The following is a 19,066-nucleotide window of genomic DNA, read 5'->3' as shown; positions in this document are numbered from 1 at the left end:
TTACTGCAACAGGAGGGATGCAGGAACAGTAATTCCTATATGGAAGGCAATAAGTGCATTTTTCAGCCATTTCTTCAGAAAGCCCTCCTCTCCTGCTGAAACCCATATATTCTACTGCAACTGCATCATCCTTTGTCCACTTAGCCAGAGGAACTGCATCATTCAAGTTCCTGGCTTCTCCCTGGGCAGGCAGCATCCAATGAATGGTTGATTGGAAATACAGAAGCCTGTCCATTCCATCAATTTGGACAAACTCTTAAGGCTACCCCCACTCTGGAGCTACCTGGAAGCGATAGCAAGAGTTTAGATTTTTGTCCTAATGGTGATGGGAACCTATAAGCAGATTTAATATCGAGATGACACAATCAAATTTAAGATTTAGTTACAATACAGAGAGAGAATAGGAGCTGAGAGGAGCATGCCTTGGTCTCTTAAGACTATGCTCCTGCCTCTTTTTTAGTGGTGTTCATTATCACATTTTAAACTCTGTAACAGGGCACACTCTCCCAGAAACCTCCAAAGACAAACACATCCCCAATTTTGAAAATCATTTCAGCGATCTTATTAGCTCAAATTCAGAATTTCTGGTCTATCATCTTCATGTCACAGTTGTGTGCACTATGTCTCAGAGGGAGTATTTTTACCAAGTTACCCTTAAGAGGTCTGAATTGAGTGAGCAGAAATGGGTAGAAGTAAATTCTGAAATGGTAGCCTGGAAAGGTTTAAGGGGAAAGAACTTGTCCTAATTCCACATTACCTTTCATGTTCTCTTTCATGGGTTTAATCAAAACCAAGCATTTAATTCCTCTTTTCCAGAAAAAAAATACAATAAAAATAAATGAAATGGACAATGGTTACTAGCCCTGAAAAACATGAAAAAGGGTCACCTGTGGAGATGAAATCTGAACAATCTCTGCATCATAAACAGATGGGCTCTGTTGGAATAAAGTTCCACATCAATCCAGCCCACCTTTCTAACATCTGCATACAAAATGCAAGGGGAACTTGAGGGAAACATCTACTTAGTTGGGAGATTTCTGTTCAGAGTTCAGTCATTAATCAGACCACTTAAGGGAAGAAGGGAACTGCTGAATATTAAACTAACTGGCTAAAGTAGATTTTGAGTGTTAAAAGATTATCAACATCCCTACCAGATGCATAATGAACTACTATAAAGTTATTTACCAGACATCAAACAATAATAAATAGAAAGCATTTAAAACTCGTAATATTAACAAAAAATTAAGGCAGCAAATAATTTGGAAATTAAAGATATCCAGTGGATTCTGAGATCAAAATTGAAACAAGTGTGAGGATACATCAAATTTAGAAAAGAATGAGCCACAGGATAAAGGAGAAAGAAACAGTACTCTTAATAATGGTCATTTTGAGGGATCCCTGGGGGGCTCAGCGGTTTAGCGTTAGCCTTTGGCCCAGGGCGTGATCCTGGCTCCAGGATCGAGTCCCGCGTCAGGTTCCCGGCATGGAACCTGCTTCTCCCTCTGCCTGTGTCTCTGCCTCTCTCTCTCTCTCTCTCTATCATAAATAAATAAATAAATAAATAAATAAATCAATCAATCAATCAATCAATCAATCTTTAAAAAAAAAAAGGTCATTTTGAAAAAACATGTGGTGACATAAAGTCTTCCCCCATTTCTTGAAACGGAAGAAGATGACCTGGATCTGACTGAGCTAGGCCTCTGCCCTCTAGAGGAATAGGGCTTGCAAATGGACTCATCCTCTGATGCAATCATTAGAACATGCAGATGCCTCAAACACTTGGTTTCACATTCTCATTCTCTTCTGCATAATTGAGACAATTCAATAAATTTTAATTACAGAGGCACAAATCAGCACTTCACAACTCTATAGTCTACATCCAGTCAATTCAATACTCACCTGGGTTTGGGTCCTGGGCTTTCTCCGAGACCACTATGTGTTTTGTTCTGTGTGTCTCTTTGTCCTTGTTTCTCTTCTCTCCTTTTGTCCATCTGTGTTTCCCTCTCTGTTTCCGCATCCTTCTGTTTCCCTCCCTACTTACTCGGCCTCCAACAGCCTGACCCCACTCTGCTGCAACCTCTTTCGATCCCTGCGGTTCTTCCTCCCCAGACTTTCCGATAGCCCCCTAACTCCGCCGATTCCTGCCTCTTCCCCGCCATCTGCGTTGCCCCTCTGCCCTCCCTGGAGCGGGGCGAAGGGCCTGCATCCACCTCCCGAGCGACCACCATACCGACGCAGTTGGGGGTGGGGACGGGGCGGGGGGGGCAGAATCGGAGATCGGAGCAACGTTCTGAGCAGGAAAGCGACCAGAAGAGCGATCGGTGTCTACAAGGACCGACGGCAGCAAGGCTGGGCCCGGTACCTGCCTCAGAGCGATTTCAACTGGAAACGAACGCAGACTCCCGGGTCCCGCGCCGACCGACAGGACTCGGAAACGTCCCACGGCGACGCTGTGACAGGCGAAAGGGACGCCCTCCCAGCGACAGGAACGAGTGGGTTCAAGGATTTTACCTTACCAGGCGACCCCGAAACTGGGTAGGGAGGAGGGGCCTTATGAGCGCGCCCGCGGCACGAACCAGAAAAATGGAGACTCACTCACCCGAGCACCCGTTGCTCCGCGCGATCCGCTTCCGGGTCTGCAGGAAGGCGGGCGTGCGCGTGCGCGTGCGTGTGCGCTTCCGCCGCCGGGCGGGAGCCGGGCCGGTCTGCGCCTGCGCGCGTGGCGTCCGGGCGTTTACTTTTCTGTACTTCTTTCCCTCCCTTTTTCGCTCCCTCCCGGGGGGATTCAGGTGCTGCTGCAGAATTCCTTTGAGTACCGATTGGGGTCCCTTGGAGCCAGGCTGGGTACATTAGGGAAGTGCGAGCTGGTTTTATTGGAACCTGCAGTATTTGAGAAACTGAACACGAAGCGACCGAGATGACAGAGACAGCTCCTAATTTATTTTTTTTAAAGATTTTATTTATTTATTCATGAGAAACACACATACACACAGAGAGGCAGAGACAAAGGCAGAGGGAGAAGCAGGCTCCATGCTGGGAGCCCTATGTGGGACTCCAGGATCACGCCCTGGGCCGGAGGCAAGCGCTTAACCGCTGAGCAACCCAGATGCTCCTTAATTGAGCAAAAGCCAGTGGTCCATGGGGGTTGATGGAAGCTAGAATGCGGAATGCAGAGCTGCTCTGTGGGGAATGTGCAGTTTTGTATTAATTACTAAATATGGTTGCAATTTCAATTTCCTAAAAAATCTTCATTCTCAGTTACTTTGGAAGAGTATTTTTAACTTGAAGATTAGGTATTTTAACTGATCTTTTCGTTTTCTGTTTCTGAATGCTTTGTGTCAAGTGCAGATAAGGAGATTTGCGAAAGGTGCACTCTTTTACAGATAAATTTAACTCTTCCTGGTACTGATGAAATATTAGTTTGGAAGTACTTCCAGAGACATGTGATAAGGATGTGTGTTCTTTATGTGACCAATACAAGGAAATAGTAAAACTTTTTTCACATTCCAGTAGCATCCTATATACACTTAGTAATTATTAATGTGAAATATACAAGTCATGAGCTCGAATCCCACATTGGGTATAGAGATTACTTAAAAATAAAATAGCCTATGTACAAAAAAGATTGTTGTTTTTGTATAACAATATTATATCCTATTAGCTTACTGAATTTTTTCTACCAGTTTCTTCGTGTTTCCAGACTTACACTTGTATCATCTGCAAACATAGTTTTACATCTTTGTTTCTAATTATTATGCCATTTTAAATTGCCCCAGCTAAACCTCCAGCACAATGATAAATGAGTAGAACAGGTGATCATGTGCTTTTTTAGTGTGGTTTCTGGCCTTAGTGGAATATGTCTACTGCTTCCCTACCAGCAAGACGAAGATTTCATTTTGTCAAGTTGGGAAAGATCCATCAATTCCTAATTTCAAGTGTGTGCGTGTGTGGGGCGGGGTGGGGGGGGGGTGGGGGGGGGGGTTAAAGATTTTATTTATTCATGAGAGACACAGAGGGAGAAGTAGGCTCCCTGAGGGGAGCCCTATGCAAGACTCAATCCTAGGACCCCAGGGTCATGACCTGAGCCAAAGGCAGATGCTCCACCACTGAGCCACCCAGGTTGCCCCTAATTTCTAGTGTTTTAACATCCATACATGTTTAATTCTCCCAAATAATGTTTTTGTAACTACAAGATTTCTTGATTTCTCTTAATAAATATGATGAACAATATTAATGAATTTTCTAATAGTGAATCATTCTTGAATTCTAGACATAAATTTCACTTGTTTATCATGTTATTTTTTTTGTTTTTTAATAATAAATTTATTTTTATTGGTGTTCAGTTTGCCAACATACATTTTTTCATTGTGAAAAAATCTTTATTTTAAGAAAAAAAATTAGTTAACAAAAAAACTTAACAAGTTTCACTTAGCAAAATACACCCAAAAGGAAATCACAGTACAAAGAAAGTTTTAAGTCAAGGCCTCACCAATTCCTACAGTATTAGTAATGTGTCTCAATTTCCAAAACTAACTTATTTTTTTTAAAAGGAAATGGATTTTTTTTTAAACTTTTATTTATTTATGATAGTCACACAGAGAGAGAGAGAGGCAGAGACACAGGCAGAGGGAGAAGCAGGCTCCATGCACCGGGAGCCCGACGTGGGATTCGATCCCGGGTGTCCAGGATCGTGCCCTGGGCCAAAGGCAGGCGCCAATCCGCTGCACCACCCAGGGATCCCTTAACTTATTTTTTAAAAGCTTAAACTTAACCCAGTGCTCATCCCATCAAGTGCCCCCCTCAGTGCCCGTCACCCATTCACCCCCACCCCCTGCCATTCTCCCCTTCCACCACCCCTAGTTCGTTTCCCAGAGTTAGGAGTCTTTATGTTCTGTCTCCCCTTCTGATATTTCCTACCCATTTCTTCTCCCTTCCCTTCTAATCCCTTTCACTATTATTTATATTCCCCAAATGAATGAGAACATATAATGTTTGTCCTTCTCCGATTGACTTACTTCACTCAGTATAATACCCTCCAGTTCCATCCACGTCGAAGCAAATGGTGGGTATTTGTCTTTTCTAATGGCTGAGTAATATTCCATTGTATACATAAACCATATCTTCTTTATCCATTCATCTTTCGATGGACACCCAGGCTCCTTCCACAGTTTGCCTATTGTGGACATTGCTGCTAGAGACATCAGGGTGCAGGTGTCCCGGCGTTTCATTGCATCTGTATCTTTGGGGTAAATCCCCAGCAGTGCAATTACTGGGTCGTAGGGCAGGTCTATTTTTAACTCTTTGAGGAACCTCCACACAGTTTTCCAGAGTGGCTGTGCCAGTTCACATTCCCACCAACAGTGCAAGAGGGTTCCCTTTTCTCCGCAACCTCTCCAACATTTGTTGTTTCCTGTCTTGTTAATTTTCACCATTCTCACTGGTGTGAGGTGATATTTCATTGTGGTTTTGATTTGTATTTCCCTGATGGCAAATGATGCGGAGCATTTTCTCATGTGCTTGTTGGCCATGTCTATGTCTTCCTCTGTGAGATTTCTCTTCATGTCTTTTGCCCGTTTCATAATTGGATTGTTTGTTTCTTTGCTGTTGAGTTTAATAAGTTCTTTATAGATCTTGGAAACTAGCCCTTTATCTGATACGTCATTTGCAAATATCTTCTTCTCCCATTCTGTAGGTTGTCTTTTAGTTCCTGAGCAATTCCTCACTCTTATATCATTACACGTCCCTTTACATCAGCAGATGCAAGCCAAGATCCACAGATTTGATTCTTAGGCACCTGACTGTAGCCAATTCCTTGGTCATTCTCTCCGGAGGAGTCCCAGAAACCATGGCAGCTTTAGGGTTGAAATATTTCAACAATTATTATGCATGCTCCATTTTTTTGTATGTTCACAGAGTAGCCAGAGGTATGTCCATTTACTCCACCTGCCTCTTGAATGTCTTACAGGCTATCATGATCCACCCTGGGAACTCCAGATGGGCAGAGCTTAAAGTGAAAGTTCCAAAGTACATTGGTCCCTCCAGTATCCTCTGCTGGGTGCTCCACATGGTGGTAAATATGTTCTTTCCTATTTATATGACTGGTAAATGGAGAAACAAAAACATTACAAAGAAAAGAGCTTTGGGATATTGTTCTGCTTCACAGTATCGTGCCAAGATCACAGACTTAGTGTATGTCATAGTTACATCTTTCCATAACATTTTGTGCTTGGGACTCATGACCTTGGCCAGCAGCTCCATGGTCTTCCTCCTTCACAGGCACAGGCAGAGGGTCCAACACATTGATAGGAACAAGCTCCCCCTGAGACCCTCCCCTGAGTCCAGAGCCACCCAGAGCATCCTTGTTTTGGTGAGCACCTTTGTATCATTTTATTCTCTCTCCTCCATCATTTATGTTTACTTGGCTCTCTCTGATGAGTACAGTTGGTGGCTGATGACCACTGCTGTACTAATCACTGCAGGTTTTCCAACTGTTAGTCCTTTTTTTCTCATGAGCCAAGACCCCAGCACATCCAGGCTCTACTGTGTCTGCTTTGGAAGAAATACATAATTCCCTCATCTCATCAGAGAAATATGAATTATCCTCCACCTGTTCAGTCATGGATGCATTCAGACCTCAAGGCATGTTAAGAACAGAGAGAGGGGTGAGTGAAACAGAATGAAAGGGGCCTAGTATAAAATAGTAAATAACAATAGCACAGAACATGGACCCTTTGTAATTAACATGTGTGTACTTATATATGCATTTGTATTAATGGTTAAAGTAGAGAAGCTAAGATTCCATAGAACAGTCCTGAAATAATGTGAAAATACTGGAAATATCTTTGAATGTGTAACTTTCAAATTGAGATATTAAATTTTCCTAAGATGTACCTGAGCTTGGAATTGTAAAGACAGTTGGATAAGAAGGAGTAGCATGTGGGTAACTCTGTCCAGAAACTGGGAGTGGGAGCAGGGGTCCTGATTTTTTATGCAAATGGCCTGGGGTGAAGCTGGAGGGAAAAATCAGGTTTTACTTATTACTGGCTTTGAAGGCTGTGTTGCGAATATTGTGCTTTACATCCTAAGAGAAATTGGGGACATTTGAAATATGATAATGCTTACGGAGAAAGATGAGCATATCAAAATATTTTCAAGTCACCATTTGAAGAGTAAACTGCAGAGAATGAAGAGGAACATAGGAAGATGTGTCAGCTGAATTTTACAAAGTGTGCAGGTGGGAGGCAGCCAGTAAACTGAGTGTGTAGGAAGAGATTGAACAGACTTTGGGGATGTTTAGAAAGTAGATTGTTCTATGATAAATCTTGATGGCGGTTGATGATATTGGCAAAAAGGACTTCAAAATGGACTTCTGCTTTTCCAACTTGAAGATACCAGCGGTTACGGAGGAGCATTTCGTCAAGCTTGGCACAGTAGATGAGTAGCAATTTAAAGCTGAAGATATGAATATATTTTGGTTTAACAAGGAGTATTAGCACTTTTGAAATTGCCACCAGAGCAAAATGGACACACTTGAAAGGAAAAATAAAAGGATATTAACTCAAACATAGAAATATTTTAGGGGTGTCTGACTGGCTCAGGGGGTAGAGCATGCGACTCTTAACCTCAGGATCATGAGTTCAAGCCCCGCATTGGGTACAGAGATTACTTAAAAATAAAATATTTTTTAAATATTTTATTTATTTATTCATGAGAGACACACACACAGAGAGAGAGAGAGAGGCAGAGACACAGGCAGAGGGAGAAGCAGGCCCCATGCAGGGAACCCAATGCGGGACCCGATCCCAGGCCTCTAAGATCACACCCTGGGCCAAAGATGGTACTAAATCACTGAGCCATCCAGGCTGCCCCAAAATAAAATATTTTTAAAAAGAAATATTGTAATGTAAGCCTCTTATTAAATCATAAACATTTGCAATTTTTAAAGTAAACATTTTGTTTTGGAATAACTTTAGATTTGCAGAAAATTTGTAAAGGTAACATGGAGAGTTCCAAAATGTCTCTCCCATAGTACCCCAAATGTTACCATCTTAACTTTACCATAGTTCATTTGTCAAAACTAAGGAACCAACATTAGTATGTTACTATTACCTAAACTCCAGACATTATTTACATTTCAACTGTTTTAACATGGTCATTTTTCTGTGTCAGGATCCAGTCCAGGACATTACCTTATATGTAGTCATCCTGTGTCCCCCTGTCTTTTCTGCTCTGTGACATTTTCTCAGACTTTCCTTGTTTATCATGACAGGTGTGAAGAGTACTGGTCCCATACATTTTAGAATGCCTCTGAAGTTGAATTTGTCTGAAGTGTTTCTCATGGATAGACTTGGTTTATGGGTTTGGAGAAGAATATCACATCTCATCACAGCATCCCACCTGAGAGGTTCACGCAGTTAACATGGGTTATCTTGGATGATGTTAATCTTTATCTGTTAGTTAGTGTTTAGGCTTCTCCACTGAAAAATGACTCTGCATGCCTTGCTGTACTCTATTCTTTGGGATACTGTAAGCACAACCCACAGTCAAGTGTAGTGGAAGAAGGGGGGTGCTTGGAGGTAGGTGTGGGGTGTTGAATTAAGCGTCACTTCCTGGAGAGCTAAGTAACCCCATATATTATTTGCCATTCTGTGTAGAAGCTGGGTCATTTCGCCCTCATTTATTTGTTTCTTCAACTGATTTAGACTTATACTTTGTGCTATAATTCACTGCTATGTAATTTATTTTGTTGCTTAAATTGTTCTAGTTTTATGGGGTGACTGGGTGACAGGCACTGAGGGGAGCACTTGACAGGATGAGCACTGGGTGTTATGCTAGATGTTGGCAAATTGAACTCCAATAAAAATATATATACAAAAAAAATAAAGTTGATGGTCGCTTAAAAAAATTGTTCTAGTTTTGGTCATTGGGAGCCATGGTATAATAAAAATGTGTGTGTCTATGTTCTATATATGAGAGAGAGAGAGAGAGAGAGAGAGAGAGGATTGTGGTTGGTTGGTGTGTGTGAGGTTTCCTTGCTGGGCGTTTCACAGAAGAGCAGGCTGACTTAGGTTTAGATTTGTGATGTGGGTTGGGCCACTGCGGTGACCTCTGTTTTGTGGGTCCCAATATACAAATTAACTTAATCAAGGATCCTCATAGGTATAGCATTTTTCGGGGTTCTGTGAGTCTTCCCAGCAAATATCCAACTGGGGGCGGAGGGGGTGGGGCATGTTGTGGGAAGCCTTGAATCTGTAGCTCGCTGGCAGATGCACTGGAGGTTTGGGAAAGCCTGCCTTGTGAGTGGTGGCTTGTCACTGAGGGCAGTCTCGGAAACGACTTTGCCCTTAACTTGTGGGGTCTGTACTAACCAGATAATGTCAGAATTACATTGAATTGGGGGCACCTGGGTGGCTCAGTGGTTGAACGTCTGCCTTCAACTCAGGGAGTGATACCGGGGTCCTGGGATCAAGTCCTGCATCGGGCTCCCTGCATGATGCCTGCTTCTCCCTCTGCCTGTGTCTCTACCTCTCTCTCTGTGTCTCTCATTAATAAGTAAATTTTAAAAAATTATGTGGAATTGCAGGACCCCCCCACCCACTGGTATCAAACAGTTGGTGACAGGGTGTAGGAGACCTTTCAGGTTTGGCTACTATGTCCCTTTGATATGTCCCCAGTTGTTGTTGTTGTTAAAAGATTTTATTTATTTGTTTGTTTGTTTGTTTGAGAGAGAGAGCACAGTGGGGGTGGGGCAGAGGCTGAGGGAGAAGCAGACTCCCCACTGAGCAGGGAGCCAGAGGTGGGGCTGATCCCAAGACCCTGAGATCCTCCACCTGAGCCTCCCAGGTGTCCCACCCCCCAGTTTTTTGTTTTTTGAGCACTTCCTTACTCTTAACGTTTTGTCACTGCAAGATCCTTCAGGCTCATCTTGTATTCTCCTTGCTCCTGCCATGGAACAGCCTTATCTCCAAGGAGCCTTTGATTAGCAAGCAGTGTTAGAAAGGAGATAGGAGGGGACATGGGGTGGCTCAGTGGTTGAGGGTCTGCCTTTGGCTCAGGTCATGATTCTGGGGTCCTGGGATCGAGTCCTGCATCGGTCTCTCTATGGTGAGCCTGCTTTTTCCTCTATGTCTCTGCCTCTCTCTGTGTGTCTCTCATGAATAAATGAAATCTTAAAAAAAAGAAAAGAAAAGAAATGAGATATGGGTGCTGGGTGTACTCCTTGCTCCTAGCATATCATTGCTATTAGGCCCTCTGAGTAGACTGACCTAGGAAATCTCTGTTTACACATATATCCATAGTTTTCTCTTTATCTACCTGTCTACTTGCGTATCTACAGCTAAATATATGTTCATATGTCCCTGACTCTGATCCAGTACTTTAGGGTTCATTTTAGCCTCCGCCTTACTTTTCTGTACTATCTGTATTTATCAAGTATTATAGCATGACACACCTTTGAAAAGTTTTCCTCTATTCCTCCATACTCCCATGCTCTCTGCACACCGCTATAACCCCCTCCCCCTGTCCTCATTTGTACCCTGCTCTATTGCCCACCTGCTCTATCTATTCCACTCTGTCCCGCTTACCCAGACCTACAGCAGCAATGCTCACAGCACTTTAAAATGTTGCACATGGTAAATATCATCTTCATGGATTGTTGCAGGGGTGGGAGAAGTGAAAAAGGTGGAAAGAGCTCCTCTCCTTCCACTTTCAGCCAGTGAAGGTCAAGAGGTTCTTGTATTCTTCCACATATGAGCACGTTACTGAGATACATGTGTGCATGCTGACTGTATGAATGTGATTACATCCATGGGACTGGGAACGGGAGAGTGGGGGCGATGTGTGTAAATGTGAGTGTATGCTTATTTTTGATGAACGTGTCCATGAGTGTGAGTTTGCTGTGGAGTGTGTGTAAGCGTGTGAGGGTATATGGCTGTGCATTTGAGTGTATTTTGTACATAGGCATGTGTGTTTGCCTCTGTGTGTAATGTTTGTGTATTTGTGTGTCTGTGAACTAAAAGTTGTCCACCATTATGGCTCTAATCTCTGACTTGGGTATGCAGAGTATTAGATAGTAGGCATGGATCAAATTGTGAATTTGTGTGTAGGGAAAACAAAGGATTAATTTGACCTCCTGTTTCTTGATTTATAATAAAAGCAATCAGAGCTCAACACTGAAAACTCAGCAAAAACACAACTGTGGAAAGATGTGGTAAGAACCCAATGCTATTTAAATGAGTATTGGCTCATATGAAAGTTAAAGGAATGTTAGAATCTGCCCATGTTAACCATCTGATCCTGGTGCTTTCATTTGTGAGGGTCTCATAAACTTCCTTTTTGTAGACACTTTTCTGTTTAGACTTCCTGTTACCACTAGGAAGATCAATATTAGTAAAGCATATTTTCCTAACAAATTTCCATATTATCTACACTTCCAAATAGATTGGCCATGACTTGTGCAAATGAGTACAATGATTCCTAACGTAAATTACTGTTCATTCTCTTTGATTGTAACCCTGTAAATCCTTTTCAGGCACTTTTATTTCATTTCTGTGCTTATAACTTCAAATGATAACAGCACCTCAGTGATCTGAATATTTTTAAAAAGAACCCTATTATGAGTAGAATTTCTCAGCGAAGCAGAGAATTCAGTGAAATTCAGGTGTTTCACTAACAGCCCCTCACCTATCAGACCTCAGCATTTTCTGCCCTCCTCCTGAACACTTGTTTAACACCAGGGCTTGTGGAAGAGAGAGCCTCTCCCAAGCACTCAAGAGATGCTAACTGGGAATTTGTAATTGTTTTTTGGCAAGTGGCAAGTGAGGCGAAAATTTTTTTTTTAACAATATTCTCAGTTCCCCAAGCTTGATCTCTCCCTGCCACGACAGGTGAAATGATTATTGCAGTACTGAGGAGAGGAGAGTTCACAGAACCACAAACCCGTAGCTTAGGATCTGGTTGCCTCCCTCCCATGTGTACTGGCTGCCATGACATTTACATGGAGCCCACTGTCCTGGCAGCAGGAATGAGTCAGTGTGTATTTTCTATTTCTTTTTTTTTTTAAGATTTTATTTATTCATGTAAGATAGAAAGAGAGGCAGAGACATAGGCATAGGGAGAAGCAGGCTCAACCACTGAGCCACCCAGGCATCCCTATATTTTCTATTTCAATTTAATAGGCAGAGTCTATATTGAAAAGAGACTTTTTTTTTTTTTTGCCATATGGTTGTATTTCTCATTGAATCTTTACCTTGTTATAGGATGTGAAGAGTAAATCAATTTCTTACTTTGTGATGGTAATATCAAGTTCCCAAACCCTAAGTATTAATAATGTCATCCCCCATATTTTATTGCTTATTAACTTTCTCAAATACTTTGACCTATTTTTGAATTTTTATCTCTACTGATCTGCATAATTTAGGAAACAACATGTTTCATAGAGCTAGCTATCCTTTTTTTCCTCTTTTTTATTTTTCAGAACACTTAACACGAGACCTACCATCTTAATGGATTAGGTGTACAATACACTGGTGATTATATGTACAATATTATACATATTGTATAGCTCTGGATTTTATTCATCTTGCCTAACTAAAACTTTATCCTCATTTTTTTTCAGATTTTTTTTTTGCCTATCCTTATTTGTATTTTCATCTGTAAGATTTTTTTTTTTTTTTTTTTTTTTTTTGCAATAACATGCCTAGCTCCAATGAGTAACTGATGGTATCTGTATCAGGACCAAATTAAATTTATATAATTAGCTTAGGGATTGATGTTTGATAATATGGAATTTTCCTACCCAAGAACAGTGATGTGATTTTATTTTTGTCTATTTTCATATATTTCAGAAATTTTACATGGTTTCTTATACACATTTGATACATTTTTATTGGATTTATTCTCAGATATTTTATTTTGTTGTAATTATTTAAAATTTTATTTTTCTAAAAAAAAAATAAATAAAATAAAATTTTATTTTTCTGATCCTTTTGTAACTATATCCCCAACCCCCAAATATAACTTGCAAATTGTAATTTTTGTACATATGTGGGCATTTGTTTCATATAATTTGAAGCCATGTCATGGGTTCAAATTGATTTGTAATATACTATCATTGAATTGCCCCACTCATTGGGATGATTAACTGCTATTCCCTTCCTATAATAAGAGCTACGAGGCAGAGAAAAGTCAAGGTGGAAATAAAGTAGACGTAAAAAGAAAGCAGCCTCCTAACCCACACCTGCCATAAGACAAACTCCATTTGGATAAACAGAATACATGAAAAGCATTTTTATTTCATCACTTGTAATAGGGAAATCATGAACCAAACATAATACCCAAAAATGTTTATTTTCTTACATAAAATTATATATATTTATTTGATGAAAGACTGCATGATCTCAGTGTAAAATACAAATAGGAAACCATGTAAAATAAAATCTATAAAAAATGAGTATCTACATTAGTTTTAATATCCTCTCATAAGCAGGATAACTTGAAATTTATAAAATAGAAGAAAATTTTAAATTAGGCATATAATATGAGCCAGCTGTAGGAATAAATACATATGGTCATTAACAATATATCTTGACTCAGATTTTATATAAAATAACTGAACATGGTGACTTCACCATGAGTTCATCAAACTGAACAATAAATACAGCCATCTTCTCCACACAGAATGTTACCCCAGCCTGTGGCCTCCACTCCTGGAATGGGAAGACTTACAGCCTTTTCAGGATCAAAGGGGAGGATATAATAAGCATGCTTACTTCACTACACTTAGAATACGCAAATACATATGAATTGCACCCTGATCTTTGTTCTCATAAAATAGCGCTTGGCTGTCTTAAGATTCTCAAAATACAGGAAAATGTCTAACATGAAATTGAAACTTCATCATCTCCCCGTTCTGAGTCCATGTTTCGAGTACCTTTCCTAGGACCCCAAGTTCTATCACTTACTGACACCCTGTGTCTAAAACACGCCCTGCTGGTTTCTGGGACTCTGAGCGGTAGCAGGATTGTGTGCTCACCCCCGGAGCTGCAAGAGCTGCACGCACGGCTCTGCGACCCTAACCGAGCTGCGAGCTGCGGCAGCCTAGCTCTGGCCCCGGGGAGGGGTGGGCCCGCGTCTCTCCCCCGGGGAGCCCAGGGCTTCTCGTCCATCCGCAGCTGGAACCTGGGGCCCGGGGTCCTGCGGCGGGCCTGGGAGCAGCCAGCTCTCGGCCGGGAAGGCGTAGGCCGCCTGGTTGGCCATGGTGTAGACGGTCTGCAAAGCCGAGTACAGAGGCCCCCAGAGCTGCCCGAGTCCGAATTGCTCCTCCCAGGTCAGCGGGGAATGCTTCTGCAGCTCGCACACCTGAGCGACGTCCTGATAGATGGCCTCAGACAGGGCGCGCAGGGTGGTCACCAGTGCCTTCCGAAGTGGAGGCGGCCGGTCTCCCCGAGGGCTGTGTCTGCCCCGCCTGCTGCGCCCCGAGCCCCGCGCCCAGCGTCTCCCGGGGCGGGCGGGCGCGGTCCCCTGGCTCTCGCTGCTGCGGCCATGGTCAGACGCCCTCCGTTTCTTCTTTCCCGGAGTCACACTGCCCTCATCTGCTGGAGAGGCCCCTGCAGAGGAAGCATGTGGATGAACGACTTGCAAGAGTAGACCCCCATTCCCTTGGGTGAATTCCACCAGTCTCCTACTCTGTTCGGCCCCATCTCCTTGATGCCCATCATGGGTCCCCAAATGCTCCCCTGATTCCAGTTTCCTAACTCGTTTCAACCACCCAACAACCCCCTCCATGCCGACGCCCTCCATATCTCACCTGCTTTCCTGTCCATACACCTCCCAGCCCAAAACAAGATCCTACCTGCTCCATCACAGGTGCTGTCGCTGGAACTGATTTTTCTCTTCCTGGAGCCCTCCCAACTGGAGCAGCCTTCCAATTCTGTAGACAAAGAGTTTTGTGACTGTCTGCAACAGGACACCCAGGACACACGAGTCCATCCTGGACACACAAGGATCAATGCTGGCAACCAAAACTACATCCCCATCTGTTCCTAGGATCCAGAGTCTGCAAGAGTCTCCCTGAGTCTCCCTGAGACTGAGTCAACCCATGTCCTGTCCCTCCTCCCCAGGAAAACGAATTCTTACCTGATCCAGAGCTACTGCTGTGTCTTTTAAGCTCAGTTTCCTTGGAGTTCTCCTCATCTGTCTCTGGCTCTGACCCTGGAGGAAATAATTTAGGTGACTGGCCTCAGGCAAGGTCCACAGAACTCCCTAGTCCATCCCTGATCCTAATTTGTGGACAGTTCTCTCAACCGAGGTTGTTCAACCAGTGTCAAAGGTGAACCAGAACAATATGGTTCCAGGGGTTCATTGCCATGTTTCCCAAGGCCCCCCTGAGCGCTGGGTGACACTTCCTATCCCCTATCTCAAAATAAAATCCTGACCCCTAACCCCCCCTTCCAGCCCCCATACACAAACCACCGAGATTCCTACCTTGCCCTTGGGTGCAACCCTGTCTTAACAGGGAAGAGAACGTCTCCTCTTTTCCTTCGAGTGATTTCTCCTCCACATCTGAGCCTCTTTCTTTAGAGTTCTGCTGGCAGGGCGTTTGGTCTGTGGGGTGTTGCGTGGAGGGGCTGTGGGCGTCTATGCCTTCAATTCCCAAGTGCATCTTAAAGTCTACAGGGACGATCCTCCCTCTGTGACGTTCGGACACCGAACTGTGGACTGGTTGCTAGGACCTGCCTTTTATAGCCCCCCCCAAGGGCGTGGCTTGCTCTGATTGGCTGGAAATATTCCATCTTCTTATCACCTTTCAGAACCTGGACTGGTCTGAGAGGAGGGACGTTGGGGGTTGTACTTCCGCTGCGGAGCCTCACACAGCTAAGGGTCCTTTGCAGGGTCCTGTCATGGTGTCAAAAAAGCAGGACAGCAAAACTAGGGGCAGAGGGATAGAAGATGGAGAAGACTCTTCCCTTTTTTCTGGCCCAACTCCCAGTCACAAGTATTTAAGACCCTGCTAGATTCTGTGGCTTCTTCCCTGGTGAAATGAGAAGCGAGTGCTGCCCAAGGAAGGGCAAGAGGATTACGTAGGCTCATCAGAAGGGTTTCTTCCATATCGGTGAAAAACATGTTTTCAGTATCCTTCTCACTGATAATTTCATTCTATGTAAGTCACAGGAAAATCAGACTTAAAAAAAAATGTCTATCAGACCCATTATGCAAGTGGAGTATTTCTCTCCCATGTTCCCATCTTGCCAAAAGATGCCCTAGATCTTTAAGGACTGACTGGATATCACCGTAGGAAAATTTACACGTCAATCTTACCTATTAGTACATCTGACGAATACATCTTTGTATAAAAATGAAGGCAGCAATGAACTAAAAAGTATTAATGGTGAAGATAGTTGCCCAGTATTGATTTATCTTCTTTAAAGCTTTTAATATGGAAATTTCAAGCATTCACACAATAAAGGAAAATAAAGAGAATCTTTGTTTACACTTAAGATCACTTCAACATATGTCATCTTTTTTAAAAATTTTATTTATTTATTCATGAGAGACAGAGAGGCAGAGACATAGGCAGAAGGAGAAGTAGACTTCCTGCAGGGAACTAGATGGGGAACTCAATCCCAGGACCCCAGGATCACCTGAGCCAAAAGCAGATGCTCAATCACTATGTTGCTCAGGTGCCCCAAAATATGTCAGCATTTTGCCAATCTTAGATGATCCACTCAAAACTGTTCCTTTGTGATGGGGGTTGGGTGGGAAATGGAGTTGGAATACTTTGATACAAATCCTAGAATTCTGTATTTCTCCAATAATCAAGTTGTGAGCTATAAGATTGATCTCTAATAAATAATTACTCAAGGATATAAAAGATAATAAAAAGACTCCCAGGCATGACAAAACATGAGAGACTCCTAACTCTGGGAAATGAACAAGGGGAAGTGGAAGGGGAGCTGGGTGGGGGATGGGGTGACTGGGTGATGGGCTCCAAGGAGGGCACTTGATGGGATGAGCACTCGGTGTTATACTATATGATGGCAAATCGAAATTCAATAAAATATATTTTTTAAAAGCCTCCTAGACTAGCACAACACAAAATTATTTTTTAATTTATTTATTTTTTTTTTTTAAATTTTTATTTATTTATGATAGTCACAGAGAGAGAGAGAGAGAGGCAGAGACACAGGCAGAGGGAGAAGCAGGCTCCATGCACCGGGAGCCCGATGTGGGATTCGATCCCAGGTCTCCAGGATCGTGCCCTGGGCCAAAGGCAGGCGCCAAACCGCTGAGCCACTCAGGGATCCCATATTTTTTAAAAGATTTTATTTATTCATGAGAGACACACAGAGAGAGACAGAGACAGAGGCAGAGGGAGAAGCAGGCTCCTCTCAGGGAGCCCAATGTGGGACTTGATCCCAGCACTGGGATCACACCCTGAGCCAAAGGCAGAAGCTCAACCGCTGAGCCACCCAGGAGTCTCTATTTTTATTTTAAAGGTTTTAAGTAATCTCTGTACCCAATGTGGGGCTTAAACTTAAAAACCCCATGATCAGAAGTCACACATTCTACTGACTGAGCCAGCCAGGTGCCCCTATTTTTAAATGTCTTAATATCACCTAATACTCAGTTGATATTCACATTCTCCTGAATAACTCCAACACGTTTTTTTTTAATGCATTTTTTGTTTTTTTGAACCATTATCTAAACAAAGTTCCTACATTACTGTTACTTACTATATCATTACAACTGGTACCTCCTGTCTGAAAATATAATTTAAGATCAGTTACAAAAGGGAAGCACATACTTGCAATTAACATCGCGCAACAATATATCCAGAAAAAACTAATGTCTATCCATTAAAAGGAAAGGGAAATAATCCACAATTAGTTGGGGAAAAAATTCAAAAAGACAATCAATTAGTAAACCTGTGATAAATATTATGTTACATATAGTATTGCTGATAATAAAGAAAATGAAAATAAAACCACCACCATTTCACATACATACAGACATTACCGGGTTTAGCAGTGATGTGGGGAATTGAAGTTTCTTTACAGTATATACATATATGTTAGAATTTATTAAAGGCCTGGAAATGAGACTTATCAATTATAGTTGATATCAGATATACATGTTAGTAAAATAAAAATGCAGAGGAAAAGTAAACAGGAAATAAATAATCTCTTTATATCTTGGGAGGGTGTGGATGTTTCAAGCAAAGTTGACTGAGTTGAGGTGATTAAGTTATTGCCAACGCTTGATAGCGGCCTCCTCCTGCAATATAAAGGCCAGCTGGAGGGGGAAGCTTTCCTTCATCCTCATCCCTCCTCCATTATCTTGAATAATGGATCCTCCATTGTGCCCCATGGAATTTGCTCAGCATCCACAATCTGCGCTGATAAGGACAGCTGAATCATTCTCATCATCTTAAGACCTTTTAATCTTTTCCCTATTTGCCCCTATTTAAAATGGGTTGTTGATTGCATCATGAATTTCCAGACAGTTAACCGGCCACATGTCTCTGTCTCCTCCAGAAAAACCAATTGCCAAATCAAAAAATACGTCAAGACGTATAACCTTTGAAAGCTGCCCGTGATGGATGTTCACTCACTGCCCACCTTCCTCTTCGACCCATAGATAATGTGCAAGGACTGTTGACAGGCCTTTGACACATGGGGAGGACTAGGAGGTGTCCCATGATGGAGGCGGGGCGGGGGGGCTTGTCTCCCAGCCTCCCAGCCCTTGAGCTCAGATGAGGAGGAGAGCCTGGGACAAAGGAAGTCTCAGCAATTCCAGACCTCAGGCATTTTAGGAAGACTGACAGAAGGGACAAAGACAAAGGTGAGGAATCTGTGTGGTTGAAGCTATCCTTAGAACTAAAACCCAGGATCCCTGGGTGGTACAACGGTTTAGCGCCTGCCTTTGGCCCAGGGCGCGATCCTGGGGCCTCGGGATCGAGTCCCACGTCGGGCTCCCGGTGCATGGAGCCTGCTTCTCCCTCTGCCTGTGTCTCTGCCTCTCTCTCTCTCACTGTGTGACTATCATAAATAAGTAAATAAAAATTAAA

The 19,066-nt window shown here is 42.7% G+C and overlaps 2 protein-coding genes and 1 non-coding gene across 3 annotated transcripts; 1 reads left to right on the top strand and 2 right to left on the bottom strand.

The window, feature by feature from the left end:
* Positions 1 to 850: 850 nt before the first annotated feature.
* On the top strand, positions 851 to 6,568 carry LOC119870296 (vomeronasal type-1 receptor 2-like). Its single transcript, XM_038525535.1, has 3 exons — positions 851 to 937; positions 2,122 to 2,703; positions 5,705 to 6,568. The coding sequence occupies exons 1-3, from the start codon at positions 851 to 853 to the stop codon at positions 6,566 to 6,568; spliced, it is 1,533 nt and encodes a 510-aa protein (XP_038381463.1).
* MIR8891 (microRNA mir-8891) lies at positions 2,436 to 2,578 on the bottom strand. The gene has a single exon (NR_128856.1). It is a non-coding gene; the product is annotated as a microRNA mir-8891 (primary transcript).
* Positions 6,569 to 13,431: 6,863 nt separating the features above from the next.
* Positions 13,432 to 16,141, bottom strand: LOC100855990 (protein FRG2-like-1). Its single transcript, XM_038527983.1, has 4 exons — positions 15,484 to 16,141; positions 15,136 to 15,210; positions 14,852 to 14,929; positions 13,432 to 14,606 (listed from the first exon to the last, which is right to left on the bottom strand). Exons 1-4 carry the CDS (start codon positions 15,659 to 15,661, stop codon positions 14,098 to 14,100), a joined length of 840 nt encoding a protein of 279 aa, XP_038383911.1. The 5' UTR covers positions 15,662 to 16,141; the 3' UTR covers positions 13,432 to 14,097.
* Positions 16,142 to 19,066: the final 2,925 nt, after the last annotated feature.

Source organism: Canis lupus, chromosome 1, assembly GCF_011100685.1.
Source record: "Canis lupus familiaris isolate Mischka breed German Shepherd chromosome 1, alternate assembly UU_Cfam_GSD_1.0, whole genome shotgun sequence".
NCBI lineage: Eukaryota > Metazoa > Chordata > Mammalia > Carnivora > Canidae > Canis > Canis lupus.
The sequence above is the reverse complement of the archived record's forward strand: the minus strand, read 5'-3'. Positions and strand labels throughout refer to the sequence as shown.

Coding starts and splice junctions, on each gene's coding strand:
- LOC119870296 (XM_038525535.1), top strand. CDS start 851: ATGGTTACTAGCCCTGAAAAACATGAAAAAGGGTCACCTGTGGAGATG. Junction 938..2,121: donor ATCATAAACAGATGGGCTCT/GTTGGAATAAAG, acceptor ACTTTCCGATAG/CCCCCTAACTCCGCCGATTC. Junction 2,704..5,704: donor GCCGGGCGGGAGCCGGGCCG/GTCTGCGCCTGC, acceptor GTTGTCTTTTAG/TTCCTGAGCAATTCCTCACT.
- LOC100855990 (XM_038527983.1), bottom strand. CDS start 15,661: ATGCACTTGGGAATTGAAGGCATAGACGCCCACAGCCCCTCCACGCAA. Junction 15,211..15,483: donor GGGTTGCACCCAAGGGCAAG/GTAGGAATCTCG, acceptor TATTTCCTCCAG/GGTCAGAGCCAGAGACAGAT. Junction 14,607..14,851: donor CAGCACCTGTGATGGAGCAG/GTAGGATCTTGT, acceptor CTTCCTCTGCAG/GGGCCTCTCCAGCAGATGAG.